The sequence below is a fragment of the Cryptotermes secundus genome, unplaced genomic scaffold, assembly GCF_002891405.2.
Source record: "Cryptotermes secundus unplaced genomic scaffold, Csec_1.0 scaffold1314, whole genome shotgun sequence".
Classification (NCBI taxonomy): domain Eukaryota; kingdom Metazoa; phylum Arthropoda; class Insecta; order Blattodea; family Kalotermitidae; genus Cryptotermes; species Cryptotermes secundus.
The window spans coordinates 706,792-727,817 of record NW_019720589.1 but is presented as its reverse complement, the minus strand read 5'-3'; the positions used below and the strand labels follow the sequence as shown (position 1 = coordinate 727,817).

At 42.8% G+C, this 21,026-nt stretch overlaps 2 protein-coding genes across 4 annotated transcripts in view; one reads left to right on the top strand and one right to left on the bottom strand.

Annotated features, from left to right (window-relative positions):
* The first annotated feature begins 15,729 nt into the window (after positions 1-15,729).
* Positions 15,730-17,933, top strand: LOC111870274. Its single transcript, XM_023862409.2, has 2 exons — positions 15,730-16,288; positions 17,289-17,933. Exons 1-2 carry the CDS (start codon positions 15,923-15,925, stop codon positions 17,685-17,687), a joined length of 765 nt encoding a protein of 254 aa, XP_023718177.1. The 5' UTR covers positions 15,730-15,922; the 3' UTR covers positions 17,688-17,933.
* Positions 16,327-21,026, bottom strand: part of LOC111870281 — a 60,054-nt gene continuing 55,354 nt past the window's right edge. For 2 of the 3 annotated variants that reach the window (XR_004513637.1, XR_004513638.1), the window contains exon 2: positions 16,327-17,187. Coding sequence is in view for 1 of the 3 variants with exons in the window: in XM_023862421.2 (XP_023718189.1) it covers positions 17,020-17,187; positions 17,932-18,111 (348 nt within the window). In the remaining 2 variants the exon portion in view is untranslated. Of the gene's footprint in view, positions 17,188-17,931; positions 18,129-21,026 lie in introns of those variants that run through there. The other variant, XM_023862421.2, reaches the window with a different exon arrangement.

Below are 21,026 nucleotides of genomic sequence, written 5' to 3'. Positions count from 1 at the left end.
GGTAGGGCCCAAGATTTTCTTCTCCCGGACGTCGTTCACCCGGCCTCGGGGTCCCCCCAGCTTCCTTTGCAATGGGTACAAGGGGGGGGGGCACTTTCCCCTGAGGTAATGTGGCGGGGCCGTGAAGCTGACCCCTTATCTCCAACTAGTGCTGAGGTCAAGAAAATGTGGATCTATACATCCACTCCCACATACGCCTTCGTGGCGTAGTGGTTAATTAGTTAAGCACAGGAACAAATTTACCTTTTAACTCAAGCACAGAATTCCCCATATTAAAAGGATCACATAAGAACCAGATTATCTGTAAGCTCAATACTTCTCATTCAGTGACCTAAAGAAATACTGAGTTAAATATATTACGTACTACATAAGCATCCGAAGTCGTTCCTGCTCTTGAAAGTCACGTTAAGATTTATAACTTATATTATTACACAATTTCATATTCATATTTTGAGAGCCTCATTATTTTTGGATATAAAACTGAAAGGAAGCATAATTAACATTTTTACATAACAACCATTTTGTTTTGCATTTAACGGAACACAATCTTGATAAGTAAGATTTGAGGCGTTCACGGCGGTGACTATGAAGAAAGCAGTCTTCTGGGATTTGGCACCGTGTATATGTGGTGTTAACCGACGTTTCGGAGGACCGTCTCACGGTCTCTTCGCTTTCGGATTTCTTATATTTTTCCTTCTACCCTGAAGATGGAAGCGATACGTTCTTCCGAAACGTCGGGTTAACACCACATATACACGGTGCCAAATCTTAGAAGACTGCTTTCTTCACAATCTTGATAAATTTGCATAAGTTTAGAAGATTTGTCACCACACAAAATCTCAGGAATCCGTGGTAACGGCGTTCGTGTTGTTCAGGTGTGGAAGTTCGTGGTTTTGCCGTGTTCTTATTACCTGATTCAGGCAACCATGCAGTACGGGATTGGATGTGCTCCATTGGTATAACGTTCTTGCACATTTTTTCTGAAATCGGTCAAATGGTTCAGAAATTGAAGGAGAGGACATAATAGCATGGTGATATGATAAGCTTACATTTTTCATAGGAAAGGAAAGTAGACTAAAAAATCTAAGACAAGAAATGCATGCAGTAAAATTCATTTCCCCTCTGCGGTTTAGTCAACTTGAAGCTTATGCAGTGCCTTAAGCACTCACTTGAGGATTATTATTTACATGGAAGTATTGTAAAAAAATAATACATTCTAATATATTTTGTATATGCTTTGAAAATATCATCTGGATCCCTTTCTGGATAATTTCAACCCACTTTGCTGTTTAAGTCATATTTTATAATTTGGATTATACAATTTTTTAAAAGTTCACTTGCATCCAGTTCTGTGAAATTTCAATCTAATTCAGTGCTAAAGTGATGTTTTCTACCACGCTTCATATCCATTCTTTGAAAATGCCATTTGGGCCTTATTGTGGGCCACTTCGATCCAGTTCACAACTTCACAATCTATTTATCTAAGAGAAATTTTAATTTATTCTTTCAGTGATGTGTTGCTCCCTGCACACGAAGGTTTGCAACTGAAGTGCTGTTTGCATTAAACCTTACCTTATGTACAATATACGTCCTGGTCATGGTAAACTTCTAAACTGCCATTTTTATTATTTTCTATGAGCGGGGGTAGAGCAGCTGGTATGGCGGCTGCTTAGAGGCTGGACGACTGAGGGGTTGGAGTTCGAGTCCCGGTAGAGTCAAGAATTTTCGCTTCTCCAAATCGTCCAGACCATCTCTGAGGTCCACCCAACCTATCCTATCCAATGGGTACCGGGGGCTCTTTCCCCNTATTTATCTAAGAGAAATTTTAATTTATTCTTTCAGTGATGTGTTGGTCCCTGCACACGAAGTGCTTTTTTGCATTAATCCTTACTTTATGTACAATATACGTCCTGGTCATGTTAAACTTCTAAACTGTCATTTTTATTATTTTCTATGAGCGGGGGTAGAGCAGCTGGTATGGCGGCTGCTTACAGGCTGGACGATTGAGGGGTTGGAGTTCGAGTCCCGGTAGAGTCAAGATTTTTCTCTTCTCCAAATCGTCCAGACCATCTCTGGGGTCCACCCAACCTATCCTATCCAATGGGTACCGCAGGCTCTTTCCCCGGGGTAAAGCGGCAGGGGCGTGGAGCTGACCACTCACCTCCAGCTAGTGCCGAGGTCAACAAAATGTGGATCTCTACATCCACTTCCCCGTACCTTCAAGGCGTAGTGCTTAATTAGTTGAGCACAGGACAACTTTACCTTTTTACCTTACTGTATGTGGGACAAGGCAGCACTGACTTGTATTTCATCTTTAAGGAATGCATCCTGTTGTGTTATCCTATATAAATTCTAATTGAACGTAAAGCCTTCATTCCAATTTTAATGCAGTTTATAAAGTTTGTATTAATTCAGATCAAATTTGAATGTATTAACTGAATGGAAAGCCAGGTACTTTAGTAATAGTTATTTTATTGTTATGTATGAATTATGTAAAACGCAATTCTAAACTTTGAAAATATTGGTTGATGTGTACTGCCTGATGATGGCTTTATAAGTCGAAACATGTAGCGTATTACCAAACTATTAAGACCAACAAACCCACTAAACACAGTGAAATTTGAATGAGGTTCTAATGGTCCTTGTGTTGAGACGGAAATAAAAAGAACCCATATAGGACTGANGACCACTCACCTCCAGCTAGTGCCGAGTTCAAGAAAATGTGGATCTCTACATCCACTTCCCCGTACCTTCATGGCGTAGTGCTTAACTAGTTGAGCACAGGACAACTTTACCTTTTTACCTTACTGTATGTGGGACAAGGCAGCACTGACTTGTATTTCATCTTTAAGGAATGCATCCTGTTGTGTTATCCTATATAAATTCTAATTGAACGTAGAACCTTCATTCCAATTTTAATGCAGTTTATAAAGTTTGTATTAATTCAGATCAAATTTGAATGTATTAACTGAATGGAAAGCCAGGTACTTTAGTAATAGTTATTTTATTGTTATGTATGAATTATGTAAAACGCAATTCTAAACTTTGAAAATATTGGTTGATGTGTACTGCCTGATGATGGCTTTATAAGTCGAAACATGTAGCGTATTACCAAACTATTAAGACCAACAAACCCACTAAACACAGTGAAATTTGAATGAGGTTCTAATGGTCCTTGTGTTGAGACGGAAATAAAAAGAACTCATATAGGACTGATCTTTTATTGCTAGTGGGGTGGGACTAAGTTCCTTGTACTGCGGCCACTTCTGGCCTATTGTACCAGCCCCAGATGGTAGGTGAGGGTGATTGTGGAGCAACTGGTGGAATGAAGATTGGCAGGGGAAACCGAAGTACTCGGAGAAAACCTGCCCCAGCGCCACTTTGTCCACCACAAAGTCCACTTAACCAGACCCGGGATCGAACCCGGGCCGCCGCGGTGAGAAGCCAGAGACTAACCGCTTGAGCTATGGCGCGGCCTAGGACTGACTTACTTCAAAACCTTGGAAGCGCACACGTTGGAAGTGTCCACACATAAGGGATTTCGCTGGAGCCCCACATCGCGTTCGTGATGGTTTTGTTCTGTATATTGGGATCGGTAACATATATATACACGTATTTAGTTTCCGGATTCAAATCTCGGCCGGAGATCGGCTATACTGACTGGCTATACAACTTCGTTGTTTTCGTCAGTCCCTCCAGGCAAATGCTGGGATAGTACATCAACTTAGGGCAAGATATGTCAGCCAAAACTATGATCTTTATTGCATAATGCACTTTCTTGGTGAACACGTGAACTTTTAAGACCAAAAAGAAGGAACATTTTGTTTGCTCGCTACTCCACCAGGTGGAAATGTGCCTCATTCGAGAACTGCAAGTTGTGTTGAAAGGTTCCTTCACTTGCAGCCCACGCAACGAACTCTTGTTGATCACGTGCAGTAAGGCTATGCAGGAAACCCATTTTGTGTAGGAGCATATACACACCCGACCGTATGAATCCCTGGACGCAACGTCCGGACATCGCCTGCAAATTTCCTGGGCGATGCCCCGTCCCCAATTTTTGTTGCGGTGCAACTCTGACAACACCGGCGTTCTGGGCGGTACGTACTTGCGGCATGAAGATGTTCTGGCTCCAGAACCGAGCCATCCTCTTGAAACTGCGAAGTAAGCCTGTGTGAAAGTTTATTATTTTTCCTTTAGAGAATGGAGCCACTAAATTGTGAAATGATCATGAAAAAGTCTCGGCGTTGCAACGAGACTTTTTGTTTAAAAAGATCGCGCTGTGCTTGATAGTCAGCATTCCTTCTTCTGCCATCTCGGTTACTGGCTCTTTATAGCCTCTCGGTAGCAACATAATACTCATAGTCCCCGTAGTAGAATCTTCATAACCTAGTGCATTCACCTGCCCGATTTAAACGTAACCAATAAGTAATAGAAAAAGAAAATGGTGATTTCCTGAGGCACTCTACAACCTATATATACTCTAGATGCACGGATCAAAAGAGTGAATTATTATTATTATTATTGTTGTTGTTGTTGTTATTGTTGTTGTTATTATAAGTGTTGTTACGTGTAAGGAGTTTTCATGACTGATAATAATGGGTTATGGATTAGACGATTTGATTTATTGGCATTTCTTGGCAATTACAATCAATTAATGACAGCTCAAAATCAATGACTGTCTCTTCCACTGAAACGAATCACGAACGAAGAATTCTTGCTCACATTGAACTCCTTCTGCATGACGTCTGTCTGACGAATCTCTATGAGGAGTCCCAGACTGATCTCTACTACTCCAGAATTCACGAATAAACTCCTTTTTATATCCGCCATGTGGCCCGAATATAAGTCACTATGTCGAACAGTTAATTCCTTCCGGTGTGACTGAAATGTCTTTGTTTAGCGGCCTGCTACCTAGAAACGACTCGTTCGTTGTTATTCGTTTCAGCTGGAACGTGATTACCGAGACGTTGCTCAGTAATGGACGTCCGCTCCAGCTCCACTATTCCGGACTTTCACCCGTCATGTCTTGGTATTTTAATGCCCAAACCTGTTAAAGCTTGTCCTTTTACTTTTCTGAAGAAGGCACTCTGATAGTAAGGTGCAAATATCTATCCACATGTCTCGCCTTCCGTCCAGTGACTCGACTGTGAATATAGGCCTAAATATTATAAGTACTACTTGTTCGAGTTAGGAGCCGGGATAGCGCAGTTGGCATAGCGACTGGCTACGGGCTGGACGACTGAGGGTTCGGAGTTCGAGTCCCGGTAGGGTCAAGAATTTTCTCTTCTCCAAATCGTTCAGACAGTCTCTGGGGTCCACCCAGCCTCCTATCCAGCGTACCGGGGGCTCTTTCCCCGGGGTAAAGGGGCCGGAACGTGAAGTTGACCACTCACCTCCAACTAGCGCCGAGGTCAAGAAAATGTAGATCTATACATCCACTCCCCAATACGCCTTCATGGCGTAGTACTTAATTCGTTATGCACAGGGACAGCTTTACCTTACCTTTATTTGATCGATTTCCGTGAAAGTACATGAATTGCATACCATCTTGGTATTTTCAGCTTCATGTTACCAACAGTAAGAACACAATCTTAATTATCGTGCAAACTTGCGAGATGGGAACATTAACTGAGGAGGTTCTAAATTATGTTTGAAACGTTCCGTTTAAAAGTATACAGGTTTTGTTTGAGTAACATCTTACGAAAATGGTTTAGTTTCTTGACGATGACTGAAACAGCACTGTAAGGTGACATGCTGCATTTCTATGACGACATGATACACGCGTGTGTGGTGTCAAAGACCTTGAAAGCCCTCAAAATGCAGTACAGCAACAGCACATATGTTTAATGCCCTTGATTTAATTAAGACGATAGTGAAAACTCAAGAAAGGTTTCTAAAAGTGAATAGAAAGCAGGTAGGGGAGGAATAAGATAGGGGTGAGGTGGTATTCAAGTCCTGGTCAGGGTCGATAAGGCCAGTGGTTCGAGGATATAGTGCAGTTGTGCAAGACCCCAGCGTACAAAGAACAGAAGCGAAATTAAGTTTACTGAAGTGGGGAAGTGAGGAGAATATTTGCTATGGGAATATGCTACACGGGATACGGTTCAGTGCAGTTACTACAACGCTGCTTTAGTTGGGCTTTCAGTTCGCAACCCGATTTCTCACGAGTCCTTTTAAAAGCCTACAATTGAAAGCAAAAGCTATTTCGTTCTTCCGTATGGAGTCGATATTTACGTGTGATGTTTCCTCAATGCATGTAGGCCTACTGGTGAAAGTGTCATATTGTTGTTTCCGTATTGTCAGTAACTGTGGATCCCAAGTGTCTGAGGGACCAAGCTAGGCAGTAGAAGGTTCTGAGGCACTGAATCAGCTAACACGAATTAACAACAATTTTTCGATTATTGTGAACTGTATGTTTTGAAGCCCTAACATAATTTACGTATAAATTATTCAGAGCCGACATTGCTTTTATATTTTATTATATTCGTGGTTTATTTAATGACAGGAGCATGGATGACTCACTCGGCATAATGATGATCTAAGTGCTGGACGGTAGCCGGTCACGGTAGCCGAGCGGTCTAAGACATGCGCTGTCTTCGCTCGCTCGGAAGCCGGGATCGTGGGTTCGAATCCCACTCAGGGCATGGCTGTTTGTGTGCGTTTTTCTGTGTTTGTCTACAGGTAGAGGCCTTGCGACGAGCTGATCACTCGCCCAAGGAGTCCTACCGAATGTGTAAGATCTAGTACACCGAAGTGAAACTGAGAGTCTCATGGAGGTAGGCCTAGGCCTAAATTGGGGCTGTAGCGCCACAGGAAAAGAAAGTGCTGGACGGTTGGGGTTTGATACCGTGCAGGGGCAAGACATGTTTCTCTACCCAACAGCGTACAGACCGTCTCTGGGGCTGTTTCCCCGGGGGTAAAGCGGCCGAGGCATGAAGCTGACCACTCACCTCCATCTAGTGCGGAGGTCCTGGCTTTATGGCGTGGTGTTTAATTAAGCACAAGGGCGGTTCTACCTTCACCTTTATTTCACGACATTGTCGCTTGCCCAGAATATAGCGTTAAATGATAGCATGATTAGCAAATAAAGAACTGGAAAGGGGGTAGAATACAAACGGCCATGTCCTAATACTATAACGGCATTGGCTGGCATGGCAGGCGATAATCACAAAAGAAAATCAGTGAGTTCCCGAGCTGTGATTTGCTCTCAGGACCCCTCGAATAAGAAGCAGAAGTGCTGTTCACTCAACCGCAACATTCGGGAATATTATTTGTGGACGCAGATTTGTTTTTTCTAAGAAATCTGCAAGTTGCAAATGTTGCATTCTTACTCTGCCGCTTGCAGTGCACACTTCTCAACTGTTATCAGAGAAATAACGAAATAGAAATTAACTGTAGGCAGGAATGAGAGGAAACATGGTAGGAAGAATTACACGAAAGGCGGTATTGTAGGTTACGCGGAAGGAAGTGTGCGAGGCTCCTTATTTCAAAAGAAAGTAAAAAAAAAAAAGGCTCTAAAACTAGAACAAAAATGGGTTGGATGATTTGGAGGAAAGAGGAAGGGGGTGAATAAGGGGGGCGGGGTGGAGAGAAGGACGGGTTATTAGATGGAGCATGCAAGGGGTATGTGATGGAGTCTGCGCAGAATTGCTGCAATTCCACCCTCTGGCCCCCAGACGCTACCCGCCATTGCAGGGTCTCGGCTTTTCTTCAAGCCTCCAAACCCCACCCGCACCCCCCCGCCCCTGAAGAAAAAAGGACTTGGTAGCCTACGTAAAAGAACTGCCCTAAACGTTAAGCCAACTTATATGGGAGATAAAACTTCTAAACCCATCTCCAATTGAAGGGACAAGACTCCAGTTCAACGACAGAAAACGTGCTTGGATTGCATTGATCGCTTCGTGCCGGGTTAGACTAGAGAAAAACACCAATAAATGCTGGATTTGAGGTTCTCATGCCGTGACTATGAGGAACACTACATTCTGGGGTGTGTCACCATGTAGTCTGGTAGGAGTTGGCTTCCCTCTTCAGTTTCGAAGATTAAGCCAAGCAAAGAGCAACAGGAAGCAAGCAGCAAGTAAGAGTGATGGAAGCAGTACGTTCCTCCAAACGTCTACCAGACCATACGGCTTCACACTCTTCAAGAATAATAACATTTGTTTAAATATATGTGCCTCTCTTACAACGTACAACTGTACCCTTATGAAGACAAGCAAGCAGAAGTGTGGATGCTGTACCACGTTTCAGCCTTCTAGCTTCTCATTTTTCATCCTAACTCTTTTCTTTTCCTCCTCCTTTCATGTTTAAGTTCCCATCTTCTTCCTCCTTCATATTCTCCTTTTCTATTTCCTTCTCTTTATTCCCATTTTCTTCCTACTTTATATTGTCTTCTTTCCCCTTCTCCTCATCTTCCCTTTTCTTGCCTTCCTTCGCCCTTCTTCTACTTTCTCGTCTCCTTTTCCTTCTTTTCCTCGTCATTGTCCTTCGTCTCATCAGCTATCATATTATCTCTTTCCTTCTACTTTCTGTTCTAACCTGTACAAATGACCTGAAAGGGGCAATGGATTCGGCGGAAGCGTTTTGAAGGGTTACAAAAATAAGCTACGATGCCACTGTCAAATTATAGCTTAATTGCTGTGTTAATTTATTTTGCAGTTATTTGATTTGTTGACTACAGCGAATAACAAAAGCAGGTGCGTAAACTTTGAAGCAGTTTATTAAGCTAATTAGGCCTAATACTAATGATACAGTATTCCAAATTGAGGACCATGAACACGATATAGCCCTATGATTAATTCTTTGAATGAAACTAAACTATCCAAACATTAGTCAATTTGAGACCGGGTAACTATTAGTAAAGCGATGATGGACGACCGGAGTTCGATTTCTGCGGGGGCAGAGAATCTTCTCTTCTCCAGCACGTTCGGAACCGGCCCTCGTGTCGTCTGGATAACGATATATCCTACGCAGAGGTAAAATGGTTGCAATGTGAAGCTGACCACTCACCTCCACCTAGTGCCAAGCTTCAGAATACGTGGAACTCTACCTCCACTCTTCCTTCACTTCACGGCGCCGTGCAGGACGCTGGGTAATACCAATTAATATGGCACTCCTCGGACTTTCTTTATGGTTCCATTTCTAGGCATATCCTAATGCAAAAGTCACAGAATAAAAAATATCTTTCTCTGTAGCTATGAATGTGTGTCTTTGAACAATGCCTGGACATCAGAATCTTAATACACGTTTACGCGACGTCTACATCATACCGAGAAAAACTGGACTTATCCCTTATGCGCAACGTACAGCTAACTGGAACTCTGTTACTACAGCAGCCACATTCCGTTCGACGGACATGTGATCCGGCAACGAGAACAGCGGTGACAGATATGAATGATGTAATGTCAGCAAAGTTAACTCGATTTAGATGTTCATTCAGTAGTTCTCTTGCTTAATTAGATGGACAACTTGAGTTTCCGTCGTGTTATTGAACATCGCGGCAAAGCGTGGATAACTGCTTCTTTGTATTCGGCGGACCCAGGTTCTATTCTTGTCCCGGATACCTGCTATCCTGACTGAAGTACTTCGTCGTTTTCTTCACTCCCCCCTCCCAAAAGAAATCCGGAGTAGTACTTCAAAATAGGCTATGATTGCTTCCTTCCACATCCAGCAAATATTTCGAAGAATGCCGTCTTCTGGGATGTGGCGCCGTGTGAACCGACGTTTCGGAGGAACATACCGCCTCCATCTTCAGGGTAGAAAAATCCGCGAGTGAGAAACCAGCGTGAATAGGTGGCTGCAGACTGCAGACATTCCAGAAGACGGCTGTAAAAACCTCAAGTCTTACAGCAAATATTTTATTAATTGCTAAACCTACCAGCCGACACATCGTAATCTGAGCTATTGACAGTATCGTCAACTAAACAATAAACAATAAATGAGGTCCCATATAAATACAATTATATAAACTGCGTTATAGCCAGATTCGTTAATTAAACAATAAATAAAAACAAGCAAATACATGAACAAAAAACAAGACTAGACTGCAGAAATAAAGATGAAGGCCATGCCATAGCTTAGGATTGTGGGGCAGGCGTTTAGACCTCATGTTGAATTCGTGGTGGCAAAAGAGATATTGGAACAGGTTTTTTTTTTTTAAGAATACTTCTGTTTCTGCGTTGACTGTTATCGCCGCTTCTGAGGTGTGCGATAAGTAAAAAATTATCACACCACAGTCATTCACTTAGTGCAAGGAATGGGTAAAAATAACAACGCAATTATGACGTGTTGACACGCGGAAGACACAATTCTGGTTTTTGTTTCCTGCTAACATATGTAAGGTACATATTGGCACAGATCTTGAGCATTTTCAACAAGTGTCACAACGTAAAGAACTACGATAATACACCAAACTACAGGCTGAATGCGGTTCGCTCTCCTACTTAAACTACTGTAGGATTATGTGCATTCTTCCTTTGTCTACTTTCAAAATTAATTTGTATAAGCTATCTTCACAAAATCGTCGTTTTGCGAAAGGAAAGATTTCCTTGAAAGTCGTTCGTTAAGAGAAAATTCGATTAAAATTTTTTTTTCAGTGGCTCTTCCAGCTCATTCAGGGCCCTCGCCTCTTATTCGGTTCCGTAATCGTTTTTCACAGACGGTAGGACTCCTTAGACGAGTGAACAGCTCGTTGCAAAGCCGTTACCTAAACACAGGACAACACAAACACAGAATCAACCCATACACACACCAAACATCCATGTCCTGAGTTGGATTCGAACCCATAATCCCAGCGTCACAGCGATCAAAGACAGTTCATGCCTTAGAGTGCGCGGCCACTATGACCGGCTTACAAAAATCAGCTGGTCATGAATACGAAGACAACGATCAAGCCCTTAAAGCCCGGCAGTCCTATATGTACATCCTGCTTTAACACACTAATATTCTGCGTTCTGCCCACAGATTGCATTTGGGTGCTTCGTATGGTTCTCACAGTGAACAGCGTTCTTTCCCCCTCAACAACATTAACAGGAGTCCGGATAGCGACTGGCTACGGGCTGGACGACCTAAGAGGTCGGAGTTCGAGTCCCGGTTGGGTCAAGAATTTTCTCTTCTCCACGTCGTCCAGACCGATTCTAGGGTCCTCTCAACCTCCTATCCTATGTGTACCGGGGGCTCTTTCCCCTGGGGTAAAGCGGCCGGGGCATGACGCTGACCACTCACCACCAGCTAGTGTCGAGGTCAAGAAAATGTGAATCCATACATCCACTCCCCATACGCCTTCATAGTGTAGTGCTTAGTTAGTTGAGCACAGGGAGAGCTTTGCCTTTACCAACAACATTAATCGCTGCTCTTAGTAGTGGAGGCAGAATGTGTCTCCTGCGAGGTATGAACAGAATATATATATACATATATTATTTTGAAGAAATGCAGTCAGCCTCCTCCTCTGTTTCAAGAGGAGGCCGCATTTCAAAACATATAAAAGTCTTGAAAAGATAAAAACGTGGCCATGGTTCCCGATGGGGCTTGAAAATATGAATTACTGTGCTGGCGAGGACCAGCAGCAATTTAATCAATGGACAGATCAGTCATTAAAGGTGATTTGAGAAAATATATACATATATAAATAACAATAAACCAATTTCGTGGAGCACAATCCTTGAAGCTAATAGTCCGATCCAAGTTTCACACAGAGGGCCTGTGAAGTCGCTCAGTTAGTCAAGAAATTCACTGCATTTTATGAGACGCGAAGTTTTATTAACATGAAGAAAGCAGTCTTCTGGGATTTGGCACCGTGTATATGTGGTGTTAACCGACGTTTCGGAGGAACGTATCGCCTCCATCTTCAGGGTAGAAGAAAAAATATAAGAAATCTGCAAGCGAAGAGACCGTGAGAACCGGTAAAAGCAGACTGCAGTTCTCACGGTCTCTTCGCTTGCAGATTTCTTATATTTTTTCTTCTACCCTGAAGATGGAGGCGATACGTTCCTCCGAAACGTCGGTTAACACCACATATACACGGTGCCAAATCCCAGAAGACTGCTTTCTTCATAGTCACCGCCGTGAAAGCCTCAAATCTTACATTTTATTAACATGTTACAAGAGCCCGCTGTTTGGCCATGAACTTCTACAATTTTTCTATGAAATATTTGCTTTTCCGTTTGCTAAACCTTAGCGATATTTAAAGCCATATAATCCTGGAAAACATGTTTGTGTACGAGCTCAGACGTGCACTCACACTACGTCATCGCCTGAATATTTCATCACAGAAAAGTCAATTTCAGACGTAACATTGTAATGTCCAGTCTTAATTCTTGGGCACAGCGCTTTCACTCTTCGCATAGGTCACTGTCCCAGAGAATTCCTTGACTGGACTCAGGCATGCAAAGGGACTCATAGGAGGACCCTCTGCTAAAAGAGCGAAGGAACTGTTGAAGTTAAACAGGAACCAGCTATGATGGGTGGTGGGACTACTTACAGGACACTATCACCTTAAAGTTTAAAGGACACCTCTTCAAACAGGGACTAAGTGATAGTCCCACTTGTGAGAGGTGCCAAGAAGAAAATGATACAGCCACACGTATCCTGTGCGAATGTGAGGCCTTAGCTTATTTAAGATTGCGTCACTTGGGTCAATACTTTATGGAACCAAGTGACTATTTCGACGCCCCCACGTACAAAATCCTGCGCTTCGAATGAAGTTGAGGGGATAATCAAAAGGGGAAGCACAATAGACCACTGTAGGTCGCGGTGCAAGGGCCGAGAAGGCCTACCCCTTAGACATTCATTCATTCATCCTAGACAATGAAGTTGAGGTCGTAATTAAGTTCTTCAGTTTAGATTACAATGACGGGAGTTTGAGACCACGAAGTTGAACTTTCAAATTTCACAACATTTCATTCATCTGCACATCACACCGCTCAGGACTTTAAGCTGCGGAACTAGTGATGTTTACAGACCTCAACACAGGTTCCGTTCTTTATTTATGTCAGACATAACGTGCAAGTAGCATGAAGTCAAAATCTTAGCCACGGTTATTATTTATAACAGGAGACGGATAGCTCAGGCGGCATGCCGACTAAGTACGGGCTGGACGACCAGGATTCGATTCCCGGAAGGGGCAAGATATTTTTTCTTCTCCATATAGTCTACACCGGCTCTGGAGCCTATCAAGCCTCCTAGCCAAATGGGCACGCGGGACTCTACCCTAGGAGGTCAAAGCGACAGGGGCGTTAAGCTGATCACTCACCTCCATCTAGTTCTGAAGTCAAGACTGGTGAAGCTATATCTCCACTCCTCCAATCACAGTGTCCAAGGCTTGAACTGTCTTCGCCCGCTCAAACACCGGGACCTGGGTTCGAATCATACTGGAAGAATGGATGTGTGTGTGTTTATTCTGTGTTTATGCTGTCTTGTGCCCAAGGAGTTCTACAGACTGTGTGTAAAGATCAAGAAACTGACAAAGCGGCCAAGGTCCAACAAAGGGCTGTAGAGCCGTAAGTAGATGGAGAGATATCTCCACTCTCACGTGTCTTCACGGCATGGTGCATAACTACATAATCAAGTACAGGAATAACGTTACGAGTACTATTTGTAATTTCTTGTTAGTTCCCGGCTGCAATTCCAGTCGGCCTTTAACTGGACGTCGATAATGGTAGTTCTAAAGTGTAAAGCGTGGTTAGAAAGAAGGTCGTTTGGATTAGCATAGGCTGGATGCGCTGAACATACAAGAGCATGCTGAGTGTAATACGTGGAAGGTCTGAGGAAATGCTGCATCTTCTGGCCACAAGCGCACAAGCACGGCGGCGACTTCTCATAAAACCCGTTCCTGGCATGTCCTTCTTTTTGCTTCACCAGTCGAAACCTTGAGGCTTGAATTTGGATGAAGTTATACTGATGGTCGGTCCAACAGTAAAACTGGTATATACCTCATTCCAGTCCGTGTTATTATTATTATTATTATTAAATGATATTGTAATAAATTAATTGAAGTGAATTGTTATTCTGTGATAGTGTTTTATATGGATCTGATTTGAAGCCTCTACTTTACAATATGATAATTAATGACTTATGAAATGTAATTAAGCACTGTAGGTGTCTTCTTTTCACTGATGACACGAAAACGTTTCGTGTTATTCAGTCCCACAGAGACTGGTCTCCACTCAGCCTACGTCTGATATTGATTCTAGACGAGGTTAGTGCACTGCTGACTTCGGAAGCTCAGTGCTAACAAACCAGAATTATTTCTTTCACATGGAAAAGTAACACGTTGCGTCTGAATTTGAACTTTGTGAATCCCCTACAGTCCAAACCCACATTGACTACTAAAGGCCTGGGAGCCTTTATTGACTTAAAATTTCATTTCCATCATCATATTGACTACATTCTAACAGTCTGTAAAGTTTCCGAGTCTTGTTCACATTCTAACAATTTCTTCTTCTTCCCTTGACTGTTTACCGACGTTATATTTCACCTCAGATCTAAATTAGAATGGGCCTCTGTTATTTGGAATTTCTTTACGTCTGCCTGTGTCAACAAGTTGGAACGCATCTAGCGGAAGTTACTGTCACCCTGTTCCCCATGTCCATTACAGTTGCACTGATGCTTCCGACTGCTTAGGGCTTCACGCCTTACGTTCCTTAATCAAGCTCAACTCGTTTCTGAATTCTGTCCAGTTTTGGAAACTGTAAGTCTTCTAGTGCCAATAAGAGTGGCCGCGCGGTCTAAGGCACGAACCGTTTTCGCCAACTCGAACACTGGGGTCGTGTGTTCGAATACCACTCGAGGCATGGATGTCTGTGTGGGTTTATTCTGTGTTTGTGTTGTTCTGTGTGTAGGTAGTGGCCTTGCGACGGCCTGGTCCTCTTTCTAAGGAGTCCTACTGACTGTGTAGAGGATTAAGAAACTGAAAAGTGGCCAAGGTCCAAAGAGGTGTAGAGCATTAAAGAGAGAGAGAGAGAGAGAGAGAAGTCTTCGAGTTCCCACTCGGTACCTCCGAAAATTTCCCCTTCCAATTTTCGTGCTTCCTACAAACATTGTTCTTCTGATAGATGGGTTTCAGATGCTCATATTCTTTGTAGATATGTTGATATATTCATAAAACTGATCATATTTCATATTAGCTGCGGTACTTCCTTATCTATTAAATTATCATATTAGTGGTTTAATTGTAGTCGAAAGAAGTGCGTATAAATACTTTCTTCTTTTTGTTGAACTTGATTTGTGCTAATCAATTAAAAATTATTTGTTATTTTTATTGTCACAACGTAAAGTATATTAATTTCTTTGTTTCTGTCGTGTCAGTTTGTTCGTTTTAACGTTCGTGCTGACTTTGCAATTGGCCATTAGACTGGTGAGTCAGCGCGTAAGTTAACAATAAACTGAATGAATCACTGAATTGTTATATCATCATCATTTACTTCTGTCCCTACACTGAAGAGCCATTCTGCATTTCTAGAAGGATGAGGCTTGAGAAGTAAGAGCCCCGGTACTCAGTATGTTTTGGGAACGCGCGTGCGCCATCTTGAGCTAGTGATGTGGAACATTGCGTTATCAATAGAAGGTTCAATTTTCAAACCACTTCCGGTATTCATATGACGGTGGCAAGTTCAGACTTTTTTTTATTGCTAGTGGGGTGGGACTAAGGGCCCCCATACACACACAGTTTGGCCTCCCGTTCGGTCTGTACAGTTGAAGACTGAAAGGAAAAACTGACGTGTGTGGTGCGGCCGGCCGGCCAATCGTTAGAACTCTTGGCCCGTAGGAAACCCGTCAGTTCTGCCTGCAGGATGTAGCACGTGACAGGCGGAACGTACGTGTGTGACGATACCGGCAGGCCAATCGCTCAGTTGCTGCTGCTGTCTCGTGTTCTTCAGTATTGTTTCGCGTTGTGGTCATTTCTCGTGGTATCTTGAAACTTTGTGCTATGGCAACATGCTCGAAGGACTTTTTAGTGGAGTTTATCGAAGAATTTCGTGGTCATCCTTGCATTTGGAAGGTGAAGAGCGAAGAATACCACAACCGTGAGATGAAAGAGAATGCTTATTTAGCACTGACGGAAAAAATAAAAACAATTGACCCCCAAGCTAAGAAGGAAACTGTGTTGAAAAAGATCAACAATCTACGAAGCAGTTTCAGGAAGGAACGGAAGAAAGTATTGATGGCTAAGAAATCTGGAATGAGTAGCGAAGACCTCTATGTCCCGAAATTGTGGTACTACAAAAATTTATTGTTCCTGGTAGACCAAGAAGAGGCCTTGGACGGGTTTTCAAGTCTTGTTAGTGATACGGAGGTAAGTGGTGTAATTAAAAATCAAACTTTTATTGCATGTTAACAATTATAGATTACAATGCTAAACACTAAATAATTCTATGCATGTGTACGGAATCAGAGCCTTCTGCCTTAATGTACTGTTTTTGAAAACAGAACTTATCTTGCCATGGAACTTTTCCTTCGTTGTTGAAATACTCCAAAAACAACTCTCTTACAAGTTTCGCATCCTGGGTAGGAAAACACCGCTGTCGTCTTTCCAGATCCATAAATTGACTGCAGCGATAACCAGGCGTAACATTCCCAGTTTCAAAATCCTCATCATCCAAACCCTTCAATGGTGTGTACTAATTCGGAATCTTACTGCGCAAAAAAATATGCAGGGCACAACATGCCATAACAATATGGCGGACGCTAGTCAAATCTATGATAGAGATGGGTTTCTGTAATACCGCAAATCTCTCCACAATGATACCAAAAACACTTTCAATCCTTCGCCGAGCTCTAGACAAAAGGTAGTTGAATATCTTACGGGCTGGTGTGTTTACTTTACGGCTGAAAGGCTTCATGATGTCTTTCCTCAGTGGAAAGGCATCATCTGCTACAAGAACAAAAGGCATATTTCTCCCAGCAACAATTGTTTCCTTTGGCACATTCAAACTCCCACTTTCGAGTGTCCTGTAAAAGTCTGTGCTTTGAAAAACTCCACCATCGGACACACGGCCATTTGATCCAAAACTGAAGTATAGTAACTCATAATTGGCTCTGGAAACTTTTATAGTTAAAGAAGAATGCTCCAGCCCCTGGAGGAGGCGTGATAGCCACACGTTTTCCATTCATGGCTCCTATGCAGTTGGGAAACTGCCACCTAACTTCAAAGTCCTTAGCAACTTTCTTCCACTCCTCTTGTGATGTAGGACACTGTAAACAGATGACAGAAGGCACTGAGACACATATACACAGAGAGAGGGAGATTAACATGCTTGGGGTGTAACTATGTTTTTGTGTTTTGTTGTTTACAGGACTTAGAAGAAACAGAACAAGAAATTACACAAAAGTCAGCCTCTCCAGGCATTTCAGCGCACTCCTCTGTTTCAAACCAAAGTGCAGAACTAAACATCAGCACTGGTCCAGACATCTCTTCCTACGGCTGTACATTCAAACGTAAAAAGAATCTGCCTGCGAGTGGTCAGATACTTGTGGCAGATGGTGATCGACTGGCTCAAGTGAAAAATGAGGACAAATTTGATTTATTTGCAAAATATGTCGCTGCCAAATTACGAGCATTAGGAAATAATGAACAAAGCATTTATGCAGAGAAATTAATAAATGACGCCCTTTTTGAAGCAGAGCTTGGATCGCTTGCTAGATGCTCTTCAATCAGTACCGGTACTGGAGCATACTATGCTCTTGGCCCTTAGTCAAATATCTCTTCGGGTTCCAGCCACGATGATTGCATGGGTCACTACTAGAGACGCGGGTCAATATTACTTTAATTCTTGAACTCCTCCCTGGGCTGTAGTAACTGTTAGGCATGAGAGATGTTTTTAATGTGTGTACCATGACAATTTATTTATCTTCATGTATTTATAAAGTTACCCTCACTTTTCATATCCTATGTAGTAAAAGTACAAATGTTCGAAGAAACTTGTTTCACTTACACACCTTGCAATACTTCCTCAGTACTTTGTAAATTGCTTCGCAGGTCTCAGGAATCACTCTTCCCAGTGCTTGAGGGGAGATACGAGTAGAAAATTTCAGGTCTTCAAGGGTTCTTCCAGTAGCTAGATAGCGAAGCGTTGCTGTCAATCTTTCATTGGGTGTGATTGCTTTCCTCATGTTCATATCTTTTTTTTATGTATGGTGAAACAATACTTAACAGTTCCAGATAAGTACTTTCATCCATATACAGGTAGTTGCTCCAGTCTTTTGGAAAACATTTTAAGTTCTTGAAGCAAATCCATGCGAGTGAAATGATATCTTCTTTCTAACCACTGTTTGGTCCATAAATTGCGTCTGCGTTTCTTTCTTTTTAGCAATACACACGCGATAGCTGCATATGCAAACAGTTCATCAACTGTAGACATGTTTTAACAAATAAACAAGACTGCACCGCACTCGGCAACATAGGCTGGAAGACTGACTGTGGCATGAACCCTGCCGGTTTAACTGCGTGTGTATGGGGAAGGAAAGGGAGAGGCCAAACTGTCACAGTTTTGCCTGTAAGGTCGATCGGAAGGCCAAACTGTGTGTGTATGGGGGACCCAAGTCTCTTGTACTGCGGCCACTTTTGGCCTATTGTACCAGCCCCAGATGATAGGTGAGGGTGATTGTGGAGCAATTGGTGGAATGAAGATTGGCAAGGGAAATCGAAGTACTAGAAGAAAACCTGCCCCAGCGCCACTTTGTCTACCACAAATACCACTTGACCAGACCCGGGATTGAACCCGGGGCGCCGCGGTGGGAAGCCAGCCACTAACCGCTTGAGCTATGGCGCGGCCATAAGTTCAGACATACACAGGGGTTCTCTTCCGTAAGGTTCCCTACGCAAGGTATGAAATACTCCGGTTTGCAGAGTAAATAGATTTTACGGATATGATTTGTCCACTTCCTTATAAGCGGAATATAAAAGAATGCAGTTAGTTCGAAGTATGCAAGGTGAAGGAAATCTACTTAATTCATCTTAATAGCTAAAACTGAAGGACAGTAATGGATTGTAATTTTTATCAACTTTTAGAAAATCTTGTTGTTTTCTTGTACAATGGTAATGGAGCCGTGACTCATGTCAAAGTGCCGAACCAAGAATTTGGGGGCGCCTGGAACACAGTTGTTATCTGTTTTAAGTTACATTTGCATATTCGAATCCAGCTCAGAATAAGGAGAGCCGATTCTCAAATATCAGTATCATATTCATTATACACGAACAAGTCTAAGGAATATATAAATGATGTCTCATGCGAATAGCGATCACCACGAGAACGAGCCAAATATTCATATATATATATATATTGCGGCGTGCTGCCAGAAAGCCGGAATGGTTTAGGAGTTCAGGGATGATTTCCTACGCTCCCACACTAACGGCTAGCGTTTGCATAGCAGCGGGAGAAATTAACCATTCGACAAGTTATTCCTTATTCAGTCCGAGTGCAACGTCGGCTAGAGACCAGTAGAAAATATATTCGACTGTAGTAGGAGAGAGTTCTTATTCGAGTAGAACAGAAGAGTTCTTATTCGACTTTAGCAGGAGTGAGTTCGTATCCGACAAGGGACTAAGGACAGTTGAGCTCGGAGCAGTGCAGAAGACACTTCACCATGATCAGCCGTTCAAGTAATTGTAACAGTGCGGCCGCGCCATAGCTCAAGAGGTTAGTCTCAGTTTCTCAGTCAGTATAGCCGATCTCCGGCCGAGATTTGAATCCGGAAACTAAATACGTGTGTATATATATATGTTACCGATGCCAATATACAGAACAAAACCTTCATCACGTTCATCACGAACGCGATGTGGGGCCCCAGCGAAATCCCTTATGTGTGGACACTTCCAACGTGTGCGCTTCCAAGGTTATAAAGTAAGTCAGTCCTAGGCCGCGCCATAGCTCAAGCGGTTAGTCACTGGCTTCTCACCGCGGCGGCCCGGGTTCGATCTCAGGTCTGGTTAAGTGGAATTTCTGGTGGACAAAGTGGCGCTGGGGCAGGTTTTCTCCGAGTACTTCGGTTTCCCCTGCCAAACTTCATTCCGCCAATTGCTTCACAATCACCCTCACCTATCATCGGGGGATGGTACAATAGGCCAGAAGTGGCCGCAGTACAAGGGACTTAGTCCCACCCCACTGGCAATAAAAAAATTGTAATAGTGAAGAGGAAACGTCTGATGACGTTATAAGTTGAGAATAATTGTACTTGCGAATGTAAGAGAGTGACTGTTCAATAAAATATTCGTTCAAATCCGAGAACCCGCACAAATTTTTTGTCGCGTTGCCTAGCAAACAACAGACAAAGTATATATACTGTCATATGGGGCACCCGGTAAGGTGTTGGTTGAGGCACTATACACCAAGCCGGAAGGTCGCGAGTTCGATTCCCGATGAGGTCACTGATTTTTTTCAATTAACCTAATCCTGCCAGCCGCACAATGACTCTGGGGTTGACTCAGCCTCTAACAGAAATGAGTACCAGGTATCTTCCTGTGGGGTAAAGGGCGGCCGGCGCGTAAGGCTGACAACCTCATTTCCTCTGTGAGTCCACTGTCTAGAAAATGTGGGAGCCTCGACGTCTCAGAACCTTATGGGCCTTCAAGGCCTGTTACTGGGACAGCTTTACCTTTTGTATACTGTCATATGAATATAAGATGATCAAGAAACTAAAGGAATAGACAAATCTACAATTCTTAGCACATAACAGCCCATTTGCTTTGCAGGCTGCTTTTAACAACACAAAAGTTCCAACGTCATTCAGAAAAGTGTGTAAATTTAACGTGAATCTTAACTCGTGTTGCTGTGTACAGCGACTGCTTGGCGTACTTAGAAGTGGTTGTGTATTTCATTAGAGCGTTTAAATTTGTCATTACTGACGTGTCTTTTCACACGTTAAGATCATATGGTTCAACTCACGCCGGACAATTGCTGCTGGTTGCCTTGTCTATCGTTCCTCTATTTGCAAACAACGGAAAAAGAGAAATGACATTAACAATTATGTGAGTATAGAAATTTCTCGGTTTCTGTTAATAAGTAAAATCACGTAACATCTCCTGAAATAAGAAT

What these genes read in the sequence shown, in the direction of transcription:
- LOC111870274 (XM_023862409.2), top strand. Translation starts at nt 15,923, where the DNA reads ATGGCAACATGCTCGAAGGACTTTTTAGTGGAGTTTATCGAAGAATTT. An exon ending in GTCTTGTTAGTGATACGGAG is followed by an intron (nt 16,289 to 17,288) that starts GTAAGTGGTGTA and finishes TGTTGTTTACAG; the next exon opens with GACTTAGAAGAAACAGAACA.